At 37.3% G+C, this 19,766-nt stretch overlaps 2 protein-coding genes across 3 annotated transcripts in view; one reads left to right on the forward strand and one right to left on the reverse strand.

Annotated features, from left to right (window-relative positions):
- Window positions 1,796–13,443, forward strand: LAMTOR3 (late endosomal/lysosomal adaptor, MAPK and MTOR activator 3). Its single transcript, XM_005681375.3, has 7 exons — window positions 1,796–1,927; window positions 2,229–2,274; window positions 5,187–5,221; window positions 7,424–7,482; window positions 8,957–9,090; window positions 10,365–10,428; window positions 12,175–13,443. Exons 2-7 carry the CDS (start codon window positions 2,266–2,268, stop codon window positions 12,246–12,248), a joined length of 375 nt encoding a protein of 124 aa, XP_005681432.1. The 5' UTR covers window positions 1,796–1,927; window positions 2,229–2,265; the 3' UTR covers window positions 12,249–13,443.
- DAPP1 (dual adaptor of phosphotyrosine and 3-phosphoinositides 1) overlaps window positions 16,805–19,766 on the reverse strand; it is a 55,938-nt gene continuing 52,976 nt past the window's right edge. The window contains exon 9 of one of the 2 annotated variants that reach the window (XM_005681377.3): window positions 16,805–18,652. In XM_005681377.3, coding sequence (XP_005681434.2) covers window positions 18,596–18,652 — 57 coding nt within the window. In that variant the 3' untranslated portion in view covers window positions 16,805–18,595. Of the gene's footprint in view, window positions 18,829–19,766 lie in introns of both variants that reach the window. The other variant, XM_005681376.3, reaches the window with a different exon arrangement.

The following is a 19,766-nucleotide window of genomic DNA, read 5'->3' on the forward strand; positions in this document are numbered from 1 at the left end:
TCTAGAGGCTAAGAAATCAAAGGAAAAGGAAGTGGTCTTCAATGTCAGTTGCTATGGAACTGTCAAGTTCTCTTATAATGACAAGGAGATCATTTGTAACATCTAGGTGCTTTGTAACTTACCATTTCAACCTCCTAAGGGTAACTAGCAAATTAGTATCTTTCCCCCACACCTTGGTCTATAGCTGGTTCCTTTTGCACTTCTATTTTCAGGGATCCCTTGGATTTCAAGGAGCTCAAACCAGTCAATCCATCAACCCTGAATTTTCATTGGAAGGGTTGATGCTGATGCTGAAGCTCCAATAAATACTTTGGCCACCTGATGTGAAGGTGACTTATTAGAAAAGACTTGATGCTGGGGAAGACTGAAGGCAGGAAGAGAAGGGGATGACACAGGATGCGATGGTTGGATGGCATCACCAACTCAATGGACAGGAGTTTGAGCAAGTTCTGGGAATTGGTGGACAGGGAAGCCTGGCGTGCTGAAGTCTATGGGGTCACAAAGACTGGGACAGGACTAAGCAACTGAGCTGAACTTGATGATCTGTGGAAAAGAAGTTCCCCTAGACCTCATTTTCCTACCAATGTGCAATGTGCAATGTGCAAACAAGCAATGCACCAAATAAAAAATTATAGACAGTTCTTAAAAGTACAGTCTTCTTCACACGTGTACCCCAATGTTCATCACAGCACTGTTTATAATAGCCAGGACATGGAAGCAACCTAGATGTCCATCAGCAGATGAATGGATAAGAAAGCTGTGGTACATATACACAATGGAGTATTACTCAGCCATTAAAAAGAATACATTTGAATCAGTTCTAATGAGGTGGATGAAACTGGAGTCGATTATAGAGTGTAGTAAGCCAGAAAGAAAAACACCAATACAGTATACGAACGCATATATATGGAATTTAGAAAGATGGTAATGATAATCCTGTGTGTGAGACAGCAGAAGAGACACAGATATATAGAACAGTCTTTTGGACTCTGTGGGAGAGGGAGAGGGTGGGATGATTTGGGAGAATGGCATTGAAACATGTATAATATCATATAAGAAACGAATCATCAGTCTAGGTTCGATGCAGGATACAGGATGCTTGGGGCTGGTGCGCTGGGATGACCCAGAGGTATAGTATGGGGGGGGGGGGGGTGTTCAGGATTGGGAATACGTGTACACCCGTAGCGGATTCATGTTGATGTATGGCAAAACCAATACAATATTATAAAGCAATTAGCCTTCAATTAAAATAAATTTAAATTTTTTTTAAAAAGTATGGTCTTCTGAATAAAGAGCCAATGAAAGAAGGTTGCTCCATGTCTGCATATGTAAAAGCTTGATGTACGCACAGAGGAGATCTCCAGAAAGCTCAAGGATCCTTGAGTCAATCCAGACAAGTCACAGTACGAGGGTAGCTCCCACGGGAAGCCAAAAGATTAATAAATTACGATCAGAGACCGACGGACCTGGGGCTTGCTGTTCAGTATGTAACACCACCCCCTTTAAATGTATTCATCTACAAGAAGAGGTTTTAAGATAACGGACCACAAGAAAAAAATAATGAAATTTATGCACCCGCCTCAAACAAATACGTTTTCTTGCTTGCGTTTTCTGGGAATCTTCAGGGTTCCGGGATCTCAAAGCAAAGCAATCTCTATTCAAGTGCAGAGATCTGGGACAGCCTGAACTCCTCACAGATGCAAAAAGCACCCGCGGTGAGTGGCCCGGGGCTTATCGCGCAAATGCGCGCTCCCTAGTCGAAGTACCGCCCCGGAAATCCCTAGTCACCTAGCGACGGTGTCTTGAGAAGTGCTTCCGGGAGCATAGAAGAAGTCACAAATCATGTGACTGCGGCTTTTAGAGGAACCTGTCCCAGAAGTTGTCCCTGAAGTGGCAGTTCAGAGAAACAGGCAACCCAGAAACCCAGGTAACTGCAGCCACTTTGCCCGGTGGCATAGGCCGCAAGTGGCGCGGGTGGTGAGACGGAAGAGAAGATGCCGCTTTCGCCTCCCGTTTGGGCTTGGATTTTGGGGGTTAGTGGGCTGTCAGGCATCTCGGTTACCCGGCTGAGTATTTGGGAATTCCGACTCCAATCAGCCTCCTTGGCTGGAGCCCTGGAGCCGTGGATCCTTGCCTGACCCAGCGGAGAGCTGACACTGCTTATTAGGTTGGGGGTGGGGAGGGAGAGGAAGTCTTGAGGGGAGAGTCACCCGGAGTTTCTCTTTCAGGCGTGGAGATTGATCCTGCGGGAGAAAGGGGTTCATCATGGCGGATGTGAGTTAACACCCCCATATAAGAGGAAGGAGAGAGTGGAGAGTAGGTTGAGACTACTGGGTGGGGAGAGAGCGCTTCCCAAATACAAATTTGTTTCGTTTTACCGCTTCCCTCCAATTACTTTGTCTAGGATCTGAAGTCAGAGACTAATAGGAGTAATTTTCGGGGCCCTGAGTTTCTGCCTGGAATGGGGGTGGAAGACACTTAAAGGTGCCTGAGGTTGAGACAATTTTATTTTTCCCACGCCCCAGTTCTGCGGGCATAAGACAGATTCTTCATATTTACCATTTCAGTTTCTAAATGATGGTTTGCTGCTCTGAATCCTTTTCCAGTTAAGTCTCTTTGGGTTCACTGTAGCAATTTCAGATGATTTATAACCATTGCCTTTTTAACACAGCAATACAATTAAAATTCTAAATTTAGGAAACTTTATTGTACTAGTTTCTGGAAACAACAGGGAATTAATATTATTAATGTTTATATTTGTTTATATTTTACATACTGTTATATTTTTACATACTGTTATTTTGTTTATATTGGAGAAGGAAATGGCAACCCACTCCAGTACTCTTGCCTGGAAAATTCCATGGATGGGGGAGCCTGGTAGGCTACAGTCCATGGGGTCACAAAGAGTCAGACACGACTGAGCGACTTCATTTTCTTTCTATAATTCCTTTTGGAGAAGGAAATGGCAACCCATTCCAGTGTTCTTGCCCGGAAAATCCCATGGACAGAGGGACCTGATGGGCTGCAGTCTGTGGGGTTGCAAAGAGTCCGACACCACTAAGCAACTAACACACACACATTTTGTTTATATATACGCTAAATATTCTTTGGAACATTGAACAGATACTCATTTAATTATTGCAATAACTTTCATGAGATATGCACTGTTAATCACTGTGTTTATAGATGAAGATGCTAAGTCACAGAAAGATCGAGTAACTTCCTCAGATTACACAGCTAGTTTGTTGCTGAGTCAGGATACCAACCCATGCAGACTCCAGAATCCATGTTCTTAACTACACTAAATGATTATTCAACAATATGAATCTGATTTTTCTTTTAGGTTGCAGGATTATGTGTTTCAACATTTAGCAACTTTTTATGTCTTTATCACTCCATTTTTGGGTGTCTTCCAGTATATTTTTGAGGCCTTATTCTCCAGGCTTAATCAAATCACTGAATTCTTTTGAGCATCTCCCTTGAAAAGATTGTTCTAATAAGGGCTGTGGGAGAAATAAAGATAACTAAGGTATAATTTCTCTCCTTAAGGATTTTTAAAGGTTAAAGAAAAAAGTACAATAGGCAAGTGATCATAGCTATGCATACATTATTGTGTGAAAATTCAGAGAAGAGAGGGATTACATCAGTTTGTCTTTATCAGGGAAGCCTGTTTGGAGTATTTGGTGGTTGAGATTAGCTCTAATTGATGAGTAGCATTTTTTTTTTTAAAGTAAGATCCAGAGGGTGTTACTATTAATAGTTAGAATGAAAGCATGAGCAAAGTTAAAGATAGGAAACAGAAAGATGTGTGTTGCAGAGCTGTAAATAGCCCATTTCATCTGGAGCTGAGGAAGTGTATGAGGGAGTGGTAGGAAGCAGGACTATAAAATGTGTTGCAGCCCATCCATATTGTAGAGAGCCTCAAATATCTCCAGGATTCGTCCATAATTCGGTAAACAGTGGAGAGCCATTCAAACACTGGTTCTTGATCTTGGCTGCATGGGGAATGCTCTGCGGAGCATTTCCAATACAGACGTCAGAGTTCTTTTTATACTCTGCAAGTGTTGTCCGTAGCCAGGTTTGAGAGTCACTGCAATTGTCCATTTAGAGAAGGAGAATTATATGATTATTGGCTTTGTGTAGAAATGTGTGAGATAGAAGTGATAGACCATCACACCAATTGGGAGGCTGGTGTAAGTCATAAATATTAAAATGAACCTAAATTGTAAATGTCATCCGAAAAGGAGAGGAGAACATCAGTTTAAAAATACTTGACTTCACAAGTGGTTTTTAAAGTGACACATGGGAGTTTAGGGTGATTATATTACCTTAAGTTTCAAAGCTAAGTAACAGGGAACAGTAGTGCCAGTAGTGGACACAGGAAGAGACTGAGGGAATCTAGATTTTGGATGAAAAATGATGGGCTTTGTGATTTTGTGTTTAAGATGAGAGCAAAGGTAAGCTGGTGGTGATAGCATGAACTAAAATGAACATTGAGGTTTGGAGAGTAGTAGGAATTAGAGGGTCAAAAGAACATGTATCTGATTTACCTATGTAGAACTCATGATTGCTACCTGGACTGTCAGTGAAATTCCCCAGATGAGAGAGTATAATGAGACAAAGTAGTCTTATAATTTTTTTAAGTCATAATTATGTTCCATGCGAAATGCTTGACACACTTTGTCATGTGTCTTTAGTCATGTAAGAAAACTGAGTTTCACGAAGTTACTCAACTTACCTCGGATCTTAAAGTGACGTTAAAAAGTCTGTGGATGTGGAAAAATATTCATAATATATTCTGAAGTGAATGCAAAGTTAGCAACAAGATGTACAGTAGTATGAGAAGTATGATCTAATGCTATAGCTAATATGTATTTGTGTTTCCACTGCTGGATATGCTAATCACTTGACATGAGTGTTTTCAATAAACTTTAGTAACAGTCTTATAATGTAGGGTCTTTAATTATGCTTACTCAGCAAATAATGCAACTGAGGCTTAGAAGCAAAGATTAGTTGTTGCAAGTTACACCACTCCTTAAAGCATCAAAAGCAAAATGAGAAAGACAAAACACAAGCAAGAATGGTTGTGAATGAATTCTTAAGGTACCTGAGATGTGGATAGGACAGTGTCTAGAGAACCAGTACCAGGCATATTATTATAATAAAATTTGTATACTCTCTTTCAGGATCTAAAACGATTCCTGTATAAAAAATTACCGAGGTAAAAAATTACTAATTTGTTATTAAATAAATTCTGCTTAACGTGTTTTGTTTAGTATTTTGTTTCTGTTTATCTTAGACTAATACTATGTTCTGCTGTTATTTAGCACTTTCAAATAGCTGACATAATCTTAGGTAGCACAAGTGATATGGTTTGAGTTTGCAGATAAACAACATGATCCCTAGAGAAGTTACATGACGTCTCAAATTAAACAGCTGGTGAATGGTGAAGGGCTAGAACCCAGTTTCTTGCCACTTTAGAGTTCTTTCACAGCAGTTTACTAGATTAAAAAACCTAGGAACTTGCCTTTATTTTTCATACTGCTTTTAAGACTTAATTGCTGCATCTACATGGGGGTACACAGTATAGTGATTGACAATTTTTTGCAATGCAGGAGACTCAGGTTCAATCCCTGGGTCAGAAAGATCCTTTGGAGAAGGAAATGCCTACCACTCCACGGCTACAGCCCATGGAGTCACAGAAAGTTGGATACAACTTTGCAACTAACACTGCCACGTTTTGAGTAGGCAATATATTTATAAAGTTCAAGATGCAAAAGTTAATTGAAGGACACAGAGTGAGGAGTTTCTTAACCCTCTCATCCAGCCACACGATTCCTGTCTCAGAGACACCCACTGTTAACCGTCAGAGATACTCTATGCACCTGCACATTAAGTTAATAGTGATACTTCTCATTCCTAAGCTAAAATATTAAGCTAATACTTCTCTTTCCTAAGCTAATAACAATCATCCATTTATTTGGGGATATAGTAGAAACAACAAACATTGCATTTTGCAGATATTTTAAGATACAGGCATTCCTCAGAGAGATTGTGGGTTTGGTTCCAGACCACTGCAGTAAAGTGAATATTGAGATAAAGCGAGTCATAATTTTTTCTGTTTCCTGTTGCATATAAAAGTTATGTTTACACTCGACTGTAGTTTGTTAAATGTGTAATAACATGATGTCTAAAAAAACAGTGTACATCGTTAGGTAAAAAATACCTTATTGCTAGAAAGTGCCTAACCCTCATCTGAGCCTTTAATGAATCTTAATGTTATTGCTGGTGGAGGATCTTGCCTCAGTATTGATGGCTGCTGACCAGTCTGGGAAGTGGTTGCTAAAGATTGGGGTGACTGTGGCAGTGTCTCCTGCATTAGCAGGCAGATATGATTTGAGTGTTTCCCCATTATAATTTTTAACATTTGGGGGCTCTAGGAATTCTCACTAATAATTTCATATTTAAATTGCAGGGACAAATTATGTTATTCTCAGTGTGTACAGATGACAACATTGATATTAATTCATATTTTTGAATATTAATTGTCTACCAGCCACCTTCCACTTTGCATGCATCATTGTATTAAATTTCACAGTAGCCAAAGGCTCAGCAGTAAAGAATCTGCCTGCAATGCAGGAGACCCTGGGTTGGGAAGATCCCCTGGAGGAGGGCATGGGAACCCACTCCAGTATTCTCGCCTGGAGAATCCCATGGACAGAGGATCCTGGCAGGCTACAATCCATGGGATCACAGAGAGTTGAACACGACTGAAATGACTTACACACACAAATGAGTACAAGTATCCCCATTTTCATATTAACTGAGGCTTAGCGAGGTTTTGTAACTGATGCAAGGTAGCATAAACAGTAAACACCAGAGCCTGAACGGGAACTCAGGTCTTTCTTACTTCAGAGCTGTGGTCTTGACCATTCTGTTTACTTCTTGTGTAGGCGTGGTTGAGAGGATTGCCCTGTGACCTCCATCCTTTCTGTCCTGTTCTCTCAGCTTACAGTGATCTCCCCACTCCACTCTTCTTATTACCATAACGTCTCAGCTGAGGTACCACTTCCTCCGGGAAGCCCTCCCTGACCCATCTATCTGAATCTACCCCTCCTTTTATAAGCTCTCTTGTAGCCCCACACATCTCTTAATGGCAGTTCTCACAGTTGTAGTGTTAGATTTGTGTGAGGTAATCTGAATGATAGCCACTCTCCTTTTAGATTGCAAAAGTTGTGTGAAGGCAGCAACTGGGTCTCTTTTTTGCTTCTTATGGCGGAAGAGTTTTGCAAACATATTATAGGAGCTTATATCAGTGATTGAGTTCTCATGGTTTTTCAGAAATATATATGAGAATTATTATGATTTTGAAGGTACATATTTTGAGACAGTGTTTTATAATACATTAACTTTTTCTTTCTAGTGTTGAGGGGCTCCATGCTATTGTTGTGTCAGATAGAGATGGAGTGCCTGTCATTAAAGGTAAAACGCCGCAATTACATGTCAGTGCCATGTTTGCTTTTGAATAAAAATGTATTTATATTTGGGTAATACAGAAAGCAAGCAAAAAATAACCCATTTCAGTACATTCAGGTTGTGTGTTGAAGGATAGGTTGGAATCTAATTATATATCAACTATTTCATGATAGGATGCAGAGTTTAAATAAGGATTTATTGAAGGCCCAGTTTCCCATTAAAGACATTTTATGTATAATGTAAACAATTAGTAAATCTGAATCATGAGAATGAGCATATATGCAGCTAGACATATTATACCCATGGACTCCCCCAGCATATATTTTTCATCAGTATTGCTGGTGGTTTTAGGATAAACAGCCATACATTTGAATTAACATAAATTTATTGTTTTGTTTACTCTTTCTTATTCTTCCTTATTGGAAATAAGATTTTGAAAAACTTTTAACTTCACAGTTACTTTAGTTAACCAGAATCTAGCAAAAATTTTTGCTTAAAGAAAAGTTGGTTAACCTAAAACAAAGGAAAGAAAAGGTTTCTTTTTGCCTAAGGGTTTAACTCTTTTTTTTTTTTTTTTTTTTAGTATATGTGATACGACAGAAAGGTTAAATAATGTTCTGCATATTTTGTTTACAATATATTCTCCACCTGAGGTTATCATATATTTCAGATAATTTCAGACTTTAGAATTCAATCAAAGTTTAGAAGTTAGCTAATGTAGTTCTTTCATTTTATTAATGAAAATGGTCAAGTGCAAAGAGTACATTGTCAGCTCCAAGTTACTCATGAGTCAGTGACAAGATGGTTATAGAACCCATCATCTTCTGATATGTGATACAGTGTGCTTCCTAACCCAGCACAGAACATAGGTAGCCATGGGCAAATCACTTCCTTTTCTCAGTTCCATAACGAGGACTTTGAACAAAATAATCTCAGATTTTCCAGCTCCAGTGTTCTTTTTGAGGATCTCTGTTAAAACCTTAAGCTCAGCACTTATGGTACAACCAACTCCACATAGACCTTTCAGTGAGTGTAAAAAACTTTTATCAGTGGCCAGGTGTAGAATTATCATCATCTACAAATGATGCTTCTGTGGGTTTTGTAAGAGCAAAGGTTAAAAGCTTTTTTCCAGTATTCTCACTTAGCTCATAGTTAACCAGAATATTCAACTTATTAATTGTACTGATAATCATAACCTGTTTTAAGTTAGATATTAAGAAGATAGAGACGGTTAGTATTCATTTGAAATTTTTTGAAAAATTGTGAGAACCAGTAGTTTTTCCCTTAGTTGTGATTGAATGGTTTTTCTCACCTAAACTGATGAGACCCAATTAGTATTATGAACTTCAGTGTTGTGAAGCATAACTCTTGTGCTTTTTTTTTCCTACAAGTTTATGTTTTTGTTTTTTTTTAAACTACTCTAAATGTCTTCTCACTGTATATCCTACATAATTTTTACTTAAATCACTTGTATTTCCAGTGGCCAATGATAATGCTCCAGAGCATGCTTTGAGACCTGGTTTCTTATCAACTTTTGCCCTTGCGACAGACCAAGGGAGCAAACTCGGACTTTCAAAAAATAAAAGTATCATCTGTTACTATAACACCTACCAGGTAAGTTCATAATTATCAAATGGTTTGCTGATGATTTCAACTATTATTCTCTCTTCTTTGTAGAATAGTTTGTTTTAATAATTCTAAATTTTGGTTTCCAAAGTGATGGAATTTTAACATCTTCACCTTCAAATTGGTTATGTTAAACTGTAGTGATTTTTTTTCACATTTTACTTCAGGAATTAATATGAACAATTAGATTAAAAGATTGAATAGTAAAATATATATTATCCTAAAAAGGGTAAGTCAGGTCACTGTTATTAATACCTCCAGTAGATGGTGCCCTTAGCTTATTTAACAACTGTGATTTCTCAAATGACACACTGGTTGTTGCTGTGACAGATACAGGATTTTCCTTGAAAGTCAAATGATAGTTATTTACATTTGTTATTGCTACTAATCCCATCTTTTGGCTTGAAATATATAAATATATAAAATAAATGAGGTTATTATTTGTGGGAGAGAAATTAGTTGCTTCAGATCTCTTGATCGCCAGCTGTATTTTCTTTAGAATGAATCCGTAACTTCTTCACAGTAGTAAAGAATCTGCCTGCTGATGCAGGAGACACGAGAGACACTGTTTCAGTTCCTGGGTCTGGAAGATCCCCTGGAGTAGGACATGGCAACTCACTCCAGTATTGAGCAATTGAGCATACACTGCTTTCCATAGAGCAGAGTTTCCCAGGGTTTAAGTCATGCACTACCAATGATACATATGTGTTACTTTTTATTTTAAAGGTTATGTATTTTAGTATCTATTAGGCAGAAGATAACCAGCTCATCTGACCTTTAATTTAGTCAGTAAATGTTAGGTTGAAGCTAAATTTTTTAAAAAGATAGCTGATTTTAAGTTAACTTAAATGTAAGTTAATTTAAATTATAGTGGTACAGAGGAGGCAAAAGATTGAGACGTTATAACCACTTGAATGACTGAGAGAGAATGCCTTTAGCTCCTTAATTATCAAATATTTATTGAGCCCCTACTATGTAATTGACACTTTGCAGGGCTTTAGAAGATAAAAAAAGATGAGGAAGACACAGCCCCACCTTAGAAACTTTCCAGACTAAGTGATATTAATGTCTCTAAGATAATTAGTAAGTCTGTTTTACGGAAATACTTATTTTCAGCTCTTTCACCTTTCATGACGTAATACCATGATGTCAAGCTAATATCTTGCACATTTAAAGTTTTTAGAAAGATTAAGATATTTGATTTGAATTATACCACCTTTTCACTATATAACATTATACTTTAGATCTTGTTCTCTTTTTAGGTGGTTCAATTCAATCGTTTACCTTTGGTAGTGAGTTTCATAGCCAGCAGCAATGCTAATACAGGTATGTTTTAATTACCTTAAATACAGCTTTTAATCTTTATAATACTGGATCTGAACAGTCTAATATGATATGAATACAGATTTAGAGTAAGAAAACCTTAATGCATGGCCCAGCGCTACCATCTATTCCTTGTTTTCTGGAAATATAACTTCTCTGAATTGTTTATAGTTTATAAACAATTGTTTATAAACTATAAACAAATATTGTATTGTTTATATCTGTATAATGGAGCTAAGAACTGCTTCCTTGATCTTATGCTATTTTTTTAGTTCAGATGAGATGATATATAGATAAGTGATCATTTACGATAGAAAGGAAAATTAAATGTTATTTTCACCTCTTTAATACAGTATCTTGCTCACATTACAACAGTTTCAGAAAGCAAAAAAAAAAAAAAGTGGAGAAAATAACCAAACAAAACATAAAAATGATCACAGATGAATTCAGTTCCATGAGGACCAATCTATAAAATTTTGAACAATAGTGGGCAAGGTAAATGTATTTGGGAATTTGAAGAGTGTGACTAGGATGAATATACTCAATTCTTTTTCAAAGTGGAAGAATTTGAGGGCAAACACTTGGAAGCTGTACTTTCTAGAGAGCATTGTAAGATCTCATTATATCCAGTGGTCTTCACTGGCTATTTTTGTGTAAAATCATAACAGTATTCAGTTGAATTACAATTTTTTTTTACTCTGTTTTAGTTTAAGTTGAATTTTTTAAAGGTCTGTCTCCAGGTTTCACCACTGTTAGAACTGCTTTACTTTTCTGTTCTGTTTTTTTCTTTCCAAGATATTTGAGCCAGTTTTGTTTCTAACTGTAATACTGAAGCCTGTATTTAGATTGCTCATGTTTAAAATGTGGGGTTTAGATTTAATGAACTGTTGGGTGTCTTTTCATTTCTAAATGTTTTCAAGCCATAAAATACTGTATGTGAAAACTCTTTGTATAGGATAGTAGTGGTGTTGGTATTTTAAATATGTTAAACCTCAGTTGTGATAAATCACTATCATACTATAAAATCATCAGTTGTTATAAATTATGATAATCTCCAGAATTGTATTCTAGTACGTAGAACATTTCCTTGTGAATCCCAGGTGCTTTGAATGCTGTGTGAGACAAGAAGATCTTTAGTTGAGCAAAAAACAAGCAGTATTTAAGATATATAGCCTTCTACCCTAGGAAACTAACAAGCTGGATGTGCTGATTTCTAGATTAGCTTGCTTCTTTCAGTGTGTGTTTTATAGTCCTGTGAGGCATCTTTAAAACATTTTTGCCTTTGAAATATCCATTTGTGCCTTAGCTTTACTGAATTTATAATAAGTATCTGATTATTTCTTTGCTATCTATCTGTTTTTTGATAAAGTTCATTAAAATTGGGTCAGGAAAAGGTCTTTATTTTTTTTTTTGGTAAAAATCATGTGTAGTATTCTTGAACTGGTGCAAATTTTGAAATAATGAGGTATAAATGAATTAAAGTTTTTCATAAAACTCCAGCAAAAGTATAACACATATATAATTCATTTTACATCTTCTAATACATATAATGGTTTTATTTATTTACATTAATAATAGATGAAAGTAAACTTCATAATAACTGTGTGTTTTCAATTACTTTGTTCAGAATCACAGTATTTTGTTTTAAGTATAGTTATGGAAAATGAGCTATGTCTCATTTACTTTTTAGTATATAAATTTTGATGAGCATTTTTCTAATGTTCAAATTTCTTAATCTCTTTGCTTTAGGACTAATTGTCAGCCTGGAAAAGGAACTTGCTCCATTATTTGAAGAATTGAGACAAGTTGTGGAAGTTTCTTAATCTGGAATTTTCTTCATCATATCAGACACAGTATCAATCCAGCAATCTTTAGGCCACAGTGACACTTGTATCCATGTACTCAAGGACCCCCTTTTTCCACTTTACTCTAGAAAAAGAGCCTTACAGATAGAATTTATGCATAGGTTGATGGTTATCTTTTTTTGTGTAGGTAAGATCTGGGGATACCACAGAAATGGTTCAGTCTATCACAGCTCCCGTGGAGTTAGTCCAGTCACCAAATACGCATGAGATCCTATTTGGTGGCTCAGAATCAAAATGATACTTCGACCCCCTTGAGCCATGAAGTGCTCCCTTTTATACCATATGCCAGGCCTGCAGAATGAGGCAGACTCTTTTTATTGTGAATAATGAGGACATATTTTTCTTCATATTATTTTCTTTGCATTGAGTGTGAGGAAGATAAAGTGGCTTAGGAAAAGTGAACGAAACGAGTACAATCACTAACTTTCATTTGTATATATTGTTGTGCACTGTAGGTGAGTCTCACTAACGAATTTGTTTCTTCTTAGAGGGTGCTGGTCTTTAATGGAAATGAAGATGATAGCTAATGGTTTTTTCTTCCACTCTGCTTTCTATAACCAATCAGTGTTTTTTTTAATGTTTGTTTAGTCTTTGTAAATTTAGGTGTGATTCATTATTGAATTCTGTTTCCAATATTGGTATGTATGTATGCATGGTAGTATATCCGTTTTTTCATACGTGAGGATAAATAAAATAGTATTTTTAAAAGTACAATTTGAGCACTACATAGGTTTCCCCGCCCCCGCCAGACTGTTTTCAAATGTTTAAACTGTAATTTAATTCACTCTTTCAACCACATAAATAAGTGTTTCTTGTCTAGTTTGGAGACTGTTTTACCTTATATAAGTTGTCAGTTGGAAAATAAACCTCATCCAGGAGCCTAATTTAATCTTTGTGTAATTGGCATCACAGTTCTAGCACGTGCTTTTCATTTCTAGGAATGCAGTCTATCATTCAAGGCTTTAATTTCCTCCTGGGTTCTTTGACAGTCAGAGTTCATCGCTGGTACCTGGCATTGAGTAGCAAATGTGTGCTGTTCACTAGAAGTACCACATTGCAGAATTCTAAGCCGCACACGTGTACGTCATATTTCTGTGCTCCAAGGATGCATTTTACATGGCATATGAGTGAGTGCAGTCCTTCAAGTTGTGCGGTGAGTGGCCAGGCACTGGGCCTCCCTCCTTCCTTCCTCCCTCCATCCCTTCTTCCCTCCCACTCTCCTCCCATCCTCCATAAATAAGAGACTAAATTGTGGTACCTGTCATTAAAGAATATACAGCTCAGTAAGCAAAACAGGCATAGGAAGTGTTGCGATGAAGCTGTGCACAGGATGCTATAGAAAACACAGGATGAGGCATTAAAATTTAGCAAGGACAATAGTCTTTACAAAGAAATAAGGACAAGACAAATGTTTTACCTTCAGCAAGCTATAAATAGTTGTTACAACTAATGAAGCATTAAATACATCGATAAAAATCTAAAATTCCCATTATCCCAGTTTTTATTTGTGTCCAGGAAGTTTTTGCCAGTGCAGTGATGCATGAAACAAGAAAGTCTTTTATAAATGAGGTGACCAAGATTGTGATTTTATTTATCTCTATATTATATATTTTATACACACAATGTGCATACGTACACACCCCCCAGGAAAGAAAACTAATGAATGGAGATACTTAACCTTTGCATAGTGAATAGTACTGCTATTAAAATTTCCATTTTAAGAGGTATAATAGATTCTATGATTATTCTATAGTTCATCTGGAAGGTAAAAGTCTTAAGGAATTTTTGAAAAGGTAATATAAAACTGGATTGTTTTTAAAGATAGTATAAACCTACATCAGACGTACGACTAGACAGATCAGTAGAACAGAATAACCCAGAAACAGACTTTAGTACATACATATAAGACATAAAAAATTGTAACAATGACATCATAAATCAATGAGGAAAGATTCAAAAAGCACATTTTTTTATTCCCCACTGACGGAAATGTGAATTGTTATACCCTTTTAATTCCCACAATTTGGCAGTCTATACCAAGCACAAATGTGCATAATCTTTGACACATTGTATTAAGATTCTCCAAAGAAACAGAACCCACAGGCACAAAATGTTTAATTTGGGCACCCCATGACTGGTAAAGTTGACACAAAAGCCCAATTCCACTTCTGGATATTTATGTTGCCAGTCCACAGGGATATATGAAAAGTGTATAGTTACAAGTATATTCATTGCAGTTTAGTAACATCAAAGGATTAGAAACAGCTGAAGTATCTATCAGATAAGGTGACTTTTTTTTTTCAACAATTTCAGTTTATACCTGATGTTCTTGGTGTAATCATTAAGTGCTCCTTTCAACTCTCAAGTGTCCCACTTTAGATAAATTGTATGTTCACTCTAATATAGAGGATTGGTTAGAGAAATTTCTACATTGGCTCAATGGAAAAAAAGAATGTTAGGTACTGAGATGGAATGATCTCCAAAACATAATGTCCAATGAAAAATAGTGTTCAGTGAAACTGCAGTGCTGCAATTTATGCATAGGAAGAAAAAATATGTGTGCATATTGATACTTCTTGTATTGATATGATGGTGTTCATGGAGATCCACAGAATGGGGTGTCATTGATAACCTCCATGAAGTGGAACTGGATACTTGGGGAACAGATGCAAGGAATGACCATTTTCACTGTAAACTTTATTGCACTTCTTAAATTTTTAACTATTCAAAAATAATGAAATATTTTAGCAAACAATACAATATATAATAAAATGATGAGGTATTTGGGAAAGGAAGTTGTATCACTCGGGGTTCACCAAAGAAACAGCCAGTAGGATATATATGAACTAGATTAATTTCAAGGAACTGGTTACGTGATTTTGGAAATTGGCAAACCTCAAATCTGTAGGGCAGGCCAGAAAGCTGGAAAATCTCAGGCAGGAGCTGAGCCTGTCATCTAAAGGGGGAATTTCTTCTCCATGGAAACCCCAGGTTTGCTCTTAAGGTCTTTCAACTGCTTGAATGAGACCCGCACATGTTATGGAGGATAACCTCTTTTATATAAATTCAAGGGGCTGTAGATGTTATTAAGCACATTCGTAGCAACATCAAGATGAATTCTTCCTCAAGAAGGCTCTGGTCTGTTTTACGTGGCAGTCCACTAGCCAGAGCTACTTGAAATGTAGGCCACAGACTGTTAGTACATGACACATGTTGTTAGAACATGACAAGTTACAGAAGTTGAGAGTTAAGGGTATAAAACAGCAGCAGGTATACTATGTCTACTGAATTTTTTAAAAATATCTATCTGTTTGGCTGCACTGGGTCTTAGGTGCGGCCCACAGAATCTTCCATCTCAGTTGCAACATGTAGGATCTAGTTCCCTGATCAGGGACTGAACCTGGGCCACCTGCATTGGGAGCTCAGAGTCTTAGCCACTGGACCATCAGGGAAGTCCCAAGTCTATTTAATGTAATTTAAAAAAATGGGATTGTGGTAGTTGTATTTGTTTCTTCAGTTTTCTAGTAACTTAACTAGATTTTACAAAATCCCAGTGATTGTAAAAAAAAAGAAAAATCTGGCCCTTTTCCACAGATGACTTAAACTCCTGAATCCATGGTAAGCAGTGTGTAAGGCTGGATGTGGCTGGAAAGATGGGCAGAAATAAAGGTTTGCTGCAGTCGACCTGAAGTAGCAGTAGAGGGGAGCAGAATTTATATTCACCCTGTGATAATTCTCCTGCTCTTTCCTGAAACTGACAGTGTAACTCCCTAAGCTGCACTCCCAGCGTGAGTGAGAGGAGAGGATCAAAGAGCCCACTTGTGGGTGCCGCCTGGCTGGAGGAGAGGGCTCTGAGCACTGAGCGTTCTGCCCAGCAGCCCTGGAATAAGGGCAGGTTTCCCTGGAGGCAGTTACAGCCATTCCCGTTGTTGAGGGGGGCTCCCCTCATCCAGAGGCAACAGTGCTTCTGTGGGGCAAGGTTTTCCCCAGAGGAATTCTGAGAACAACTGCTGATACTTCGGCTGGGTCTTGAGGTACTTCCTCTACAATGAGCACGTACTGTTAGTGACAGAGCTTGACACAAACAGCTATTATCTTAAACAACCCCACTTGCCTGCCATTGGCACAAAATATCCTCCTTTGTTTGAGGCCCTTTTCCTGAGCTCTCTCAGGAGGTGAAATCACGACCACTTTCCAGGGCTGTTGAGAGCAGGTAAACACACACTAATTACATAGTGTGTGTTAGACTGCCCTTTTCATGTCAAAATCCTCCCAAAGAAAGATTTCCTCCATGCTGAATCCTAAAGGAAATCAATCCTGAATATTCATTGGAAGGACTGATGCTAAAGCTCAAGCTCTAATACTTTGAACACTTGATACAAAGAGCTGACTCTGGAAAAGACCCTGATGCTGGGAAAGATAGAAGGCAGGAGGAGACGGGGATGACAGAGGATGAGATGGTTGGATGACATCACCAACTCAATGGACAGGAGTTTGAGCAAGCTCCTGAAGTTGGTGAAGGACAGGGAAGCCTGGCGTGCTGCAGTCCATGGGGTCGCAAAGAGTCAGACAGGACTTAGTGACTGAACAACAGTGCTGCTAAAGCACACCCCATATCTAGCTTTGCCTCACTTTCAGCATTTATCGCGTTTACTTTTATGCATTATTATGCGTGTATTTCTTATCTTGCCTGTATTCAACTAAAAACTCCTTGAGGACAGGGACTATTTCTTCAACTCTGAATCCTTCAATCCTTAGTAACTTGTAGTCTAACCAAAGTGGATTCTTCATTGCTATTTATGATATTAATCAATTGTATTTCTTTTAAATTAGATACTAAAAACACTTTAATAGCAAAATATTACAGACAGAAAAATCATGCTCTTTTTGATACAACCAAAGGATATAAATAACATATTTTACAAAAAATAGAAACAATGCTACCTACACAAACACTTCTGGATCTAAAAAAACAAAACATGAAACTACATCTAGGGGAACATTTATGTCTAACTTCTTATTTTGCAAACTTGACACAATACATTTTAACTTGACATTTGCTTTATCTCATATGATACAAATATTACAAAATACATTAAAAACCTTGTTGACACATATGTAATTTGTGAGACTTAGATGTTCAAATAACAGAAGAAACGTATTCAATAACAAAGTTGCCCTTTGGACTGCAAGAGCAATGTCATAGCTTTGCCCCACAACATTTTTATTTGGTTTCTTCCTATACTTTCGTCTGCCTTCAAACTTCAGCCTATTAAAGCATTATTAATAAAGACTCTAGAAGGAGTTAGAATCTACTTAGGAGCTGTGGATGATGGTATCTTATCTCCCAATTTCAACCCCCTTATTCTGGCTTGAAAATGCTGTGTAACGAACACATCATTACACTCCATATGTGGATTAGTGTTGCTCCCTCAGTAGGCAAAAGAAATTGCTCTTGAATAAGGTGTAGGATGCTCCTTGCAGTGCAGGATACATCCTATTTCTCTTGGGCCAGTACCTACCACTCACTTTCTGGCAGGCATTGTTACAACACACTCTGCTTGATTAGTCTCTTTCAGGCTGTTTGAGAAGTGTGAGATGAAGAACTTAGTGCTTGCAAGTCCTCTCTTATTGTTACAATAATAATTATTATGATTATTATTAAACTAGAAATTACCTATGACTTTATCACTCTTCCTGTATTTGTTTTCTCATTCTTTATAACGTTTCCCCCAAAATGACTAAAAGAGATGATTTTTTTAAGATTGTACCTCCTGTTATCTTTATCATTCTGCCTCATAGCCCACAGGAGGTTTAATTCTCACGGGTTTATCATTAGAAGGGAAAACAGGACCCAGTAGATATCTGAGCTGTTTACAAAGAGAAAATAAATATTACAAATATTTTCCATTTTTGTTTTGGAAATTGCTTTGGTTTTTTGTATAAATGAGGGGAAAAATTAAAAACAAAAACACTGCCCTCCCACCAATCTTGGACGTCTGCTATCCCAATATACCTTCTGAAGAAGCAGTCTTAAGCTTCAGGCTACATATATAGCCATTTCCTTCCTGGTAAATAGCACAATCTGGGACTCAGATGAGCTGACTATGATGCAGAGTGGGACTCCGGGTAACCAATGTCAACCAGCTTGGGGACGACAATGAGGGATTACAGAGCCATCTCCTACTGCGTGTTCTAAGAGCCAGCACGCCTGGTTGCAGTGGCCTGTCCATTCCCGTCAGAATGAGGACGCTTCGCTAGTCTCGGAGATGGCAGGATCCTGAAGGGCAGCAGTTTTCCATGAGTCAGCAAATGTGGTGTCTTCTGGATGGTCCAAATCTGCATCTGCTTTTGATTTGTTTCTACAGAAAAACTCTCAGTCAGTTTTCATGTGAAATGTGCCGTGGACCCCAGCATTGGGAGCATTCCACCCTGCTCCTGCGTCAGCGTCTCCCTCACCAAGGGAGATCTATTGAAAGATGAATGACCGAGATCGGACTGCGCCATCCCCTTGACCGAGCTGTTTTCTTATTTGAGACTGTAAGAAAGCACACCCACCTGAATGGACTATTGAGCAACTTTAAGATAATAAACTTTGGCTTTTAACAAATATTAAATATGAAATGCTGACTGGTAAGAAAACTATGCAACAACAAGTAATTATATCCCCTCTTCCCCAAGTTTCATTCTTGTTTCTGTTTTTTTCTCAGGAGAAATACTATAGTTGCTAAAACATGCACAAATTGGGAACTCGCCTAGCACTTTTAGTAATAGCAACACTATTTAATGAATCAAAATGAAGATATAAACTAAATTTATTGATATGGAAAAATGTTCATGATATATTGTTAAGTGAGCAGATGAAGAATACTACAGAATGATGAAATTTTGTTTTAAATGTTTATATGCAAAGGGAGAAATCTGAAATGTTCATTTGCTGTTTTTACTTTAAATTTTCTATAATGATTATGTGTCAAAGTTATGAAACAGAAACAATAAAAAATAATTCATATTCGAGCAAAGACTGCATATGGCAAAGGATTTCCCCACTGAATATCAAATACATTGGAACTATCTCAAAAGGAGGGCTGTAGTTCTTTGGATCTAAAATTGAAAAGACAACCAAAAGCAAAAATCCTAGTATTTAGAAAGGACTATTCAGTAAGATTCTAAATATAAGCTAATTTCATTTCAAAAATTGGAGATTACTGTCTATAGCTGAAAACATCAAGGGATTCAAGGTGGCATTTATATGAAATTTGAGAAAGCTTTGACAAGTTCTTGGCTAACAACTCACTAACTTGCAAACACACACACACAAAAATTGCATGAGACTGGAATGTTCTTATAAGCACTTTGTCTTCCTCCCAGGAGGTATATGGAAAGCAGATAAATTAAAATACCTTTTGTCCTTGACCTGCACAAAGTAACAATTATACAGGACACTAAGCCAAGTCTTTCTGGCAAGTCCACCTT

This window comes from Capra hircus, chromosome 6, assembly GCF_001704415.2.
Source record: "Capra hircus breed San Clemente chromosome 6, ASM170441v1, whole genome shotgun sequence".
Lineage (NCBI taxonomy): Eukaryota > Metazoa > Chordata > Mammalia > Artiodactyla > Bovidae > Capra > Capra hircus.

Coding starts and splice junctions, on each gene's coding strand:
- LAMTOR3 (XM_005681375.3), top strand. Junction 9,091..10,364: donor GTTACTATAACACCTACCAG/GTAAGTTCATAA, acceptor TTCTCTTTTTAG/GTGGTTCAATTCAATCGTTT. Junction 10,429..12,174: donor CAGCAGCAATGCTAATACAG/GTATGTTTTAAT, acceptor TCTTTGCTTTAG/GACTAATTGTCAGCCTGGAA.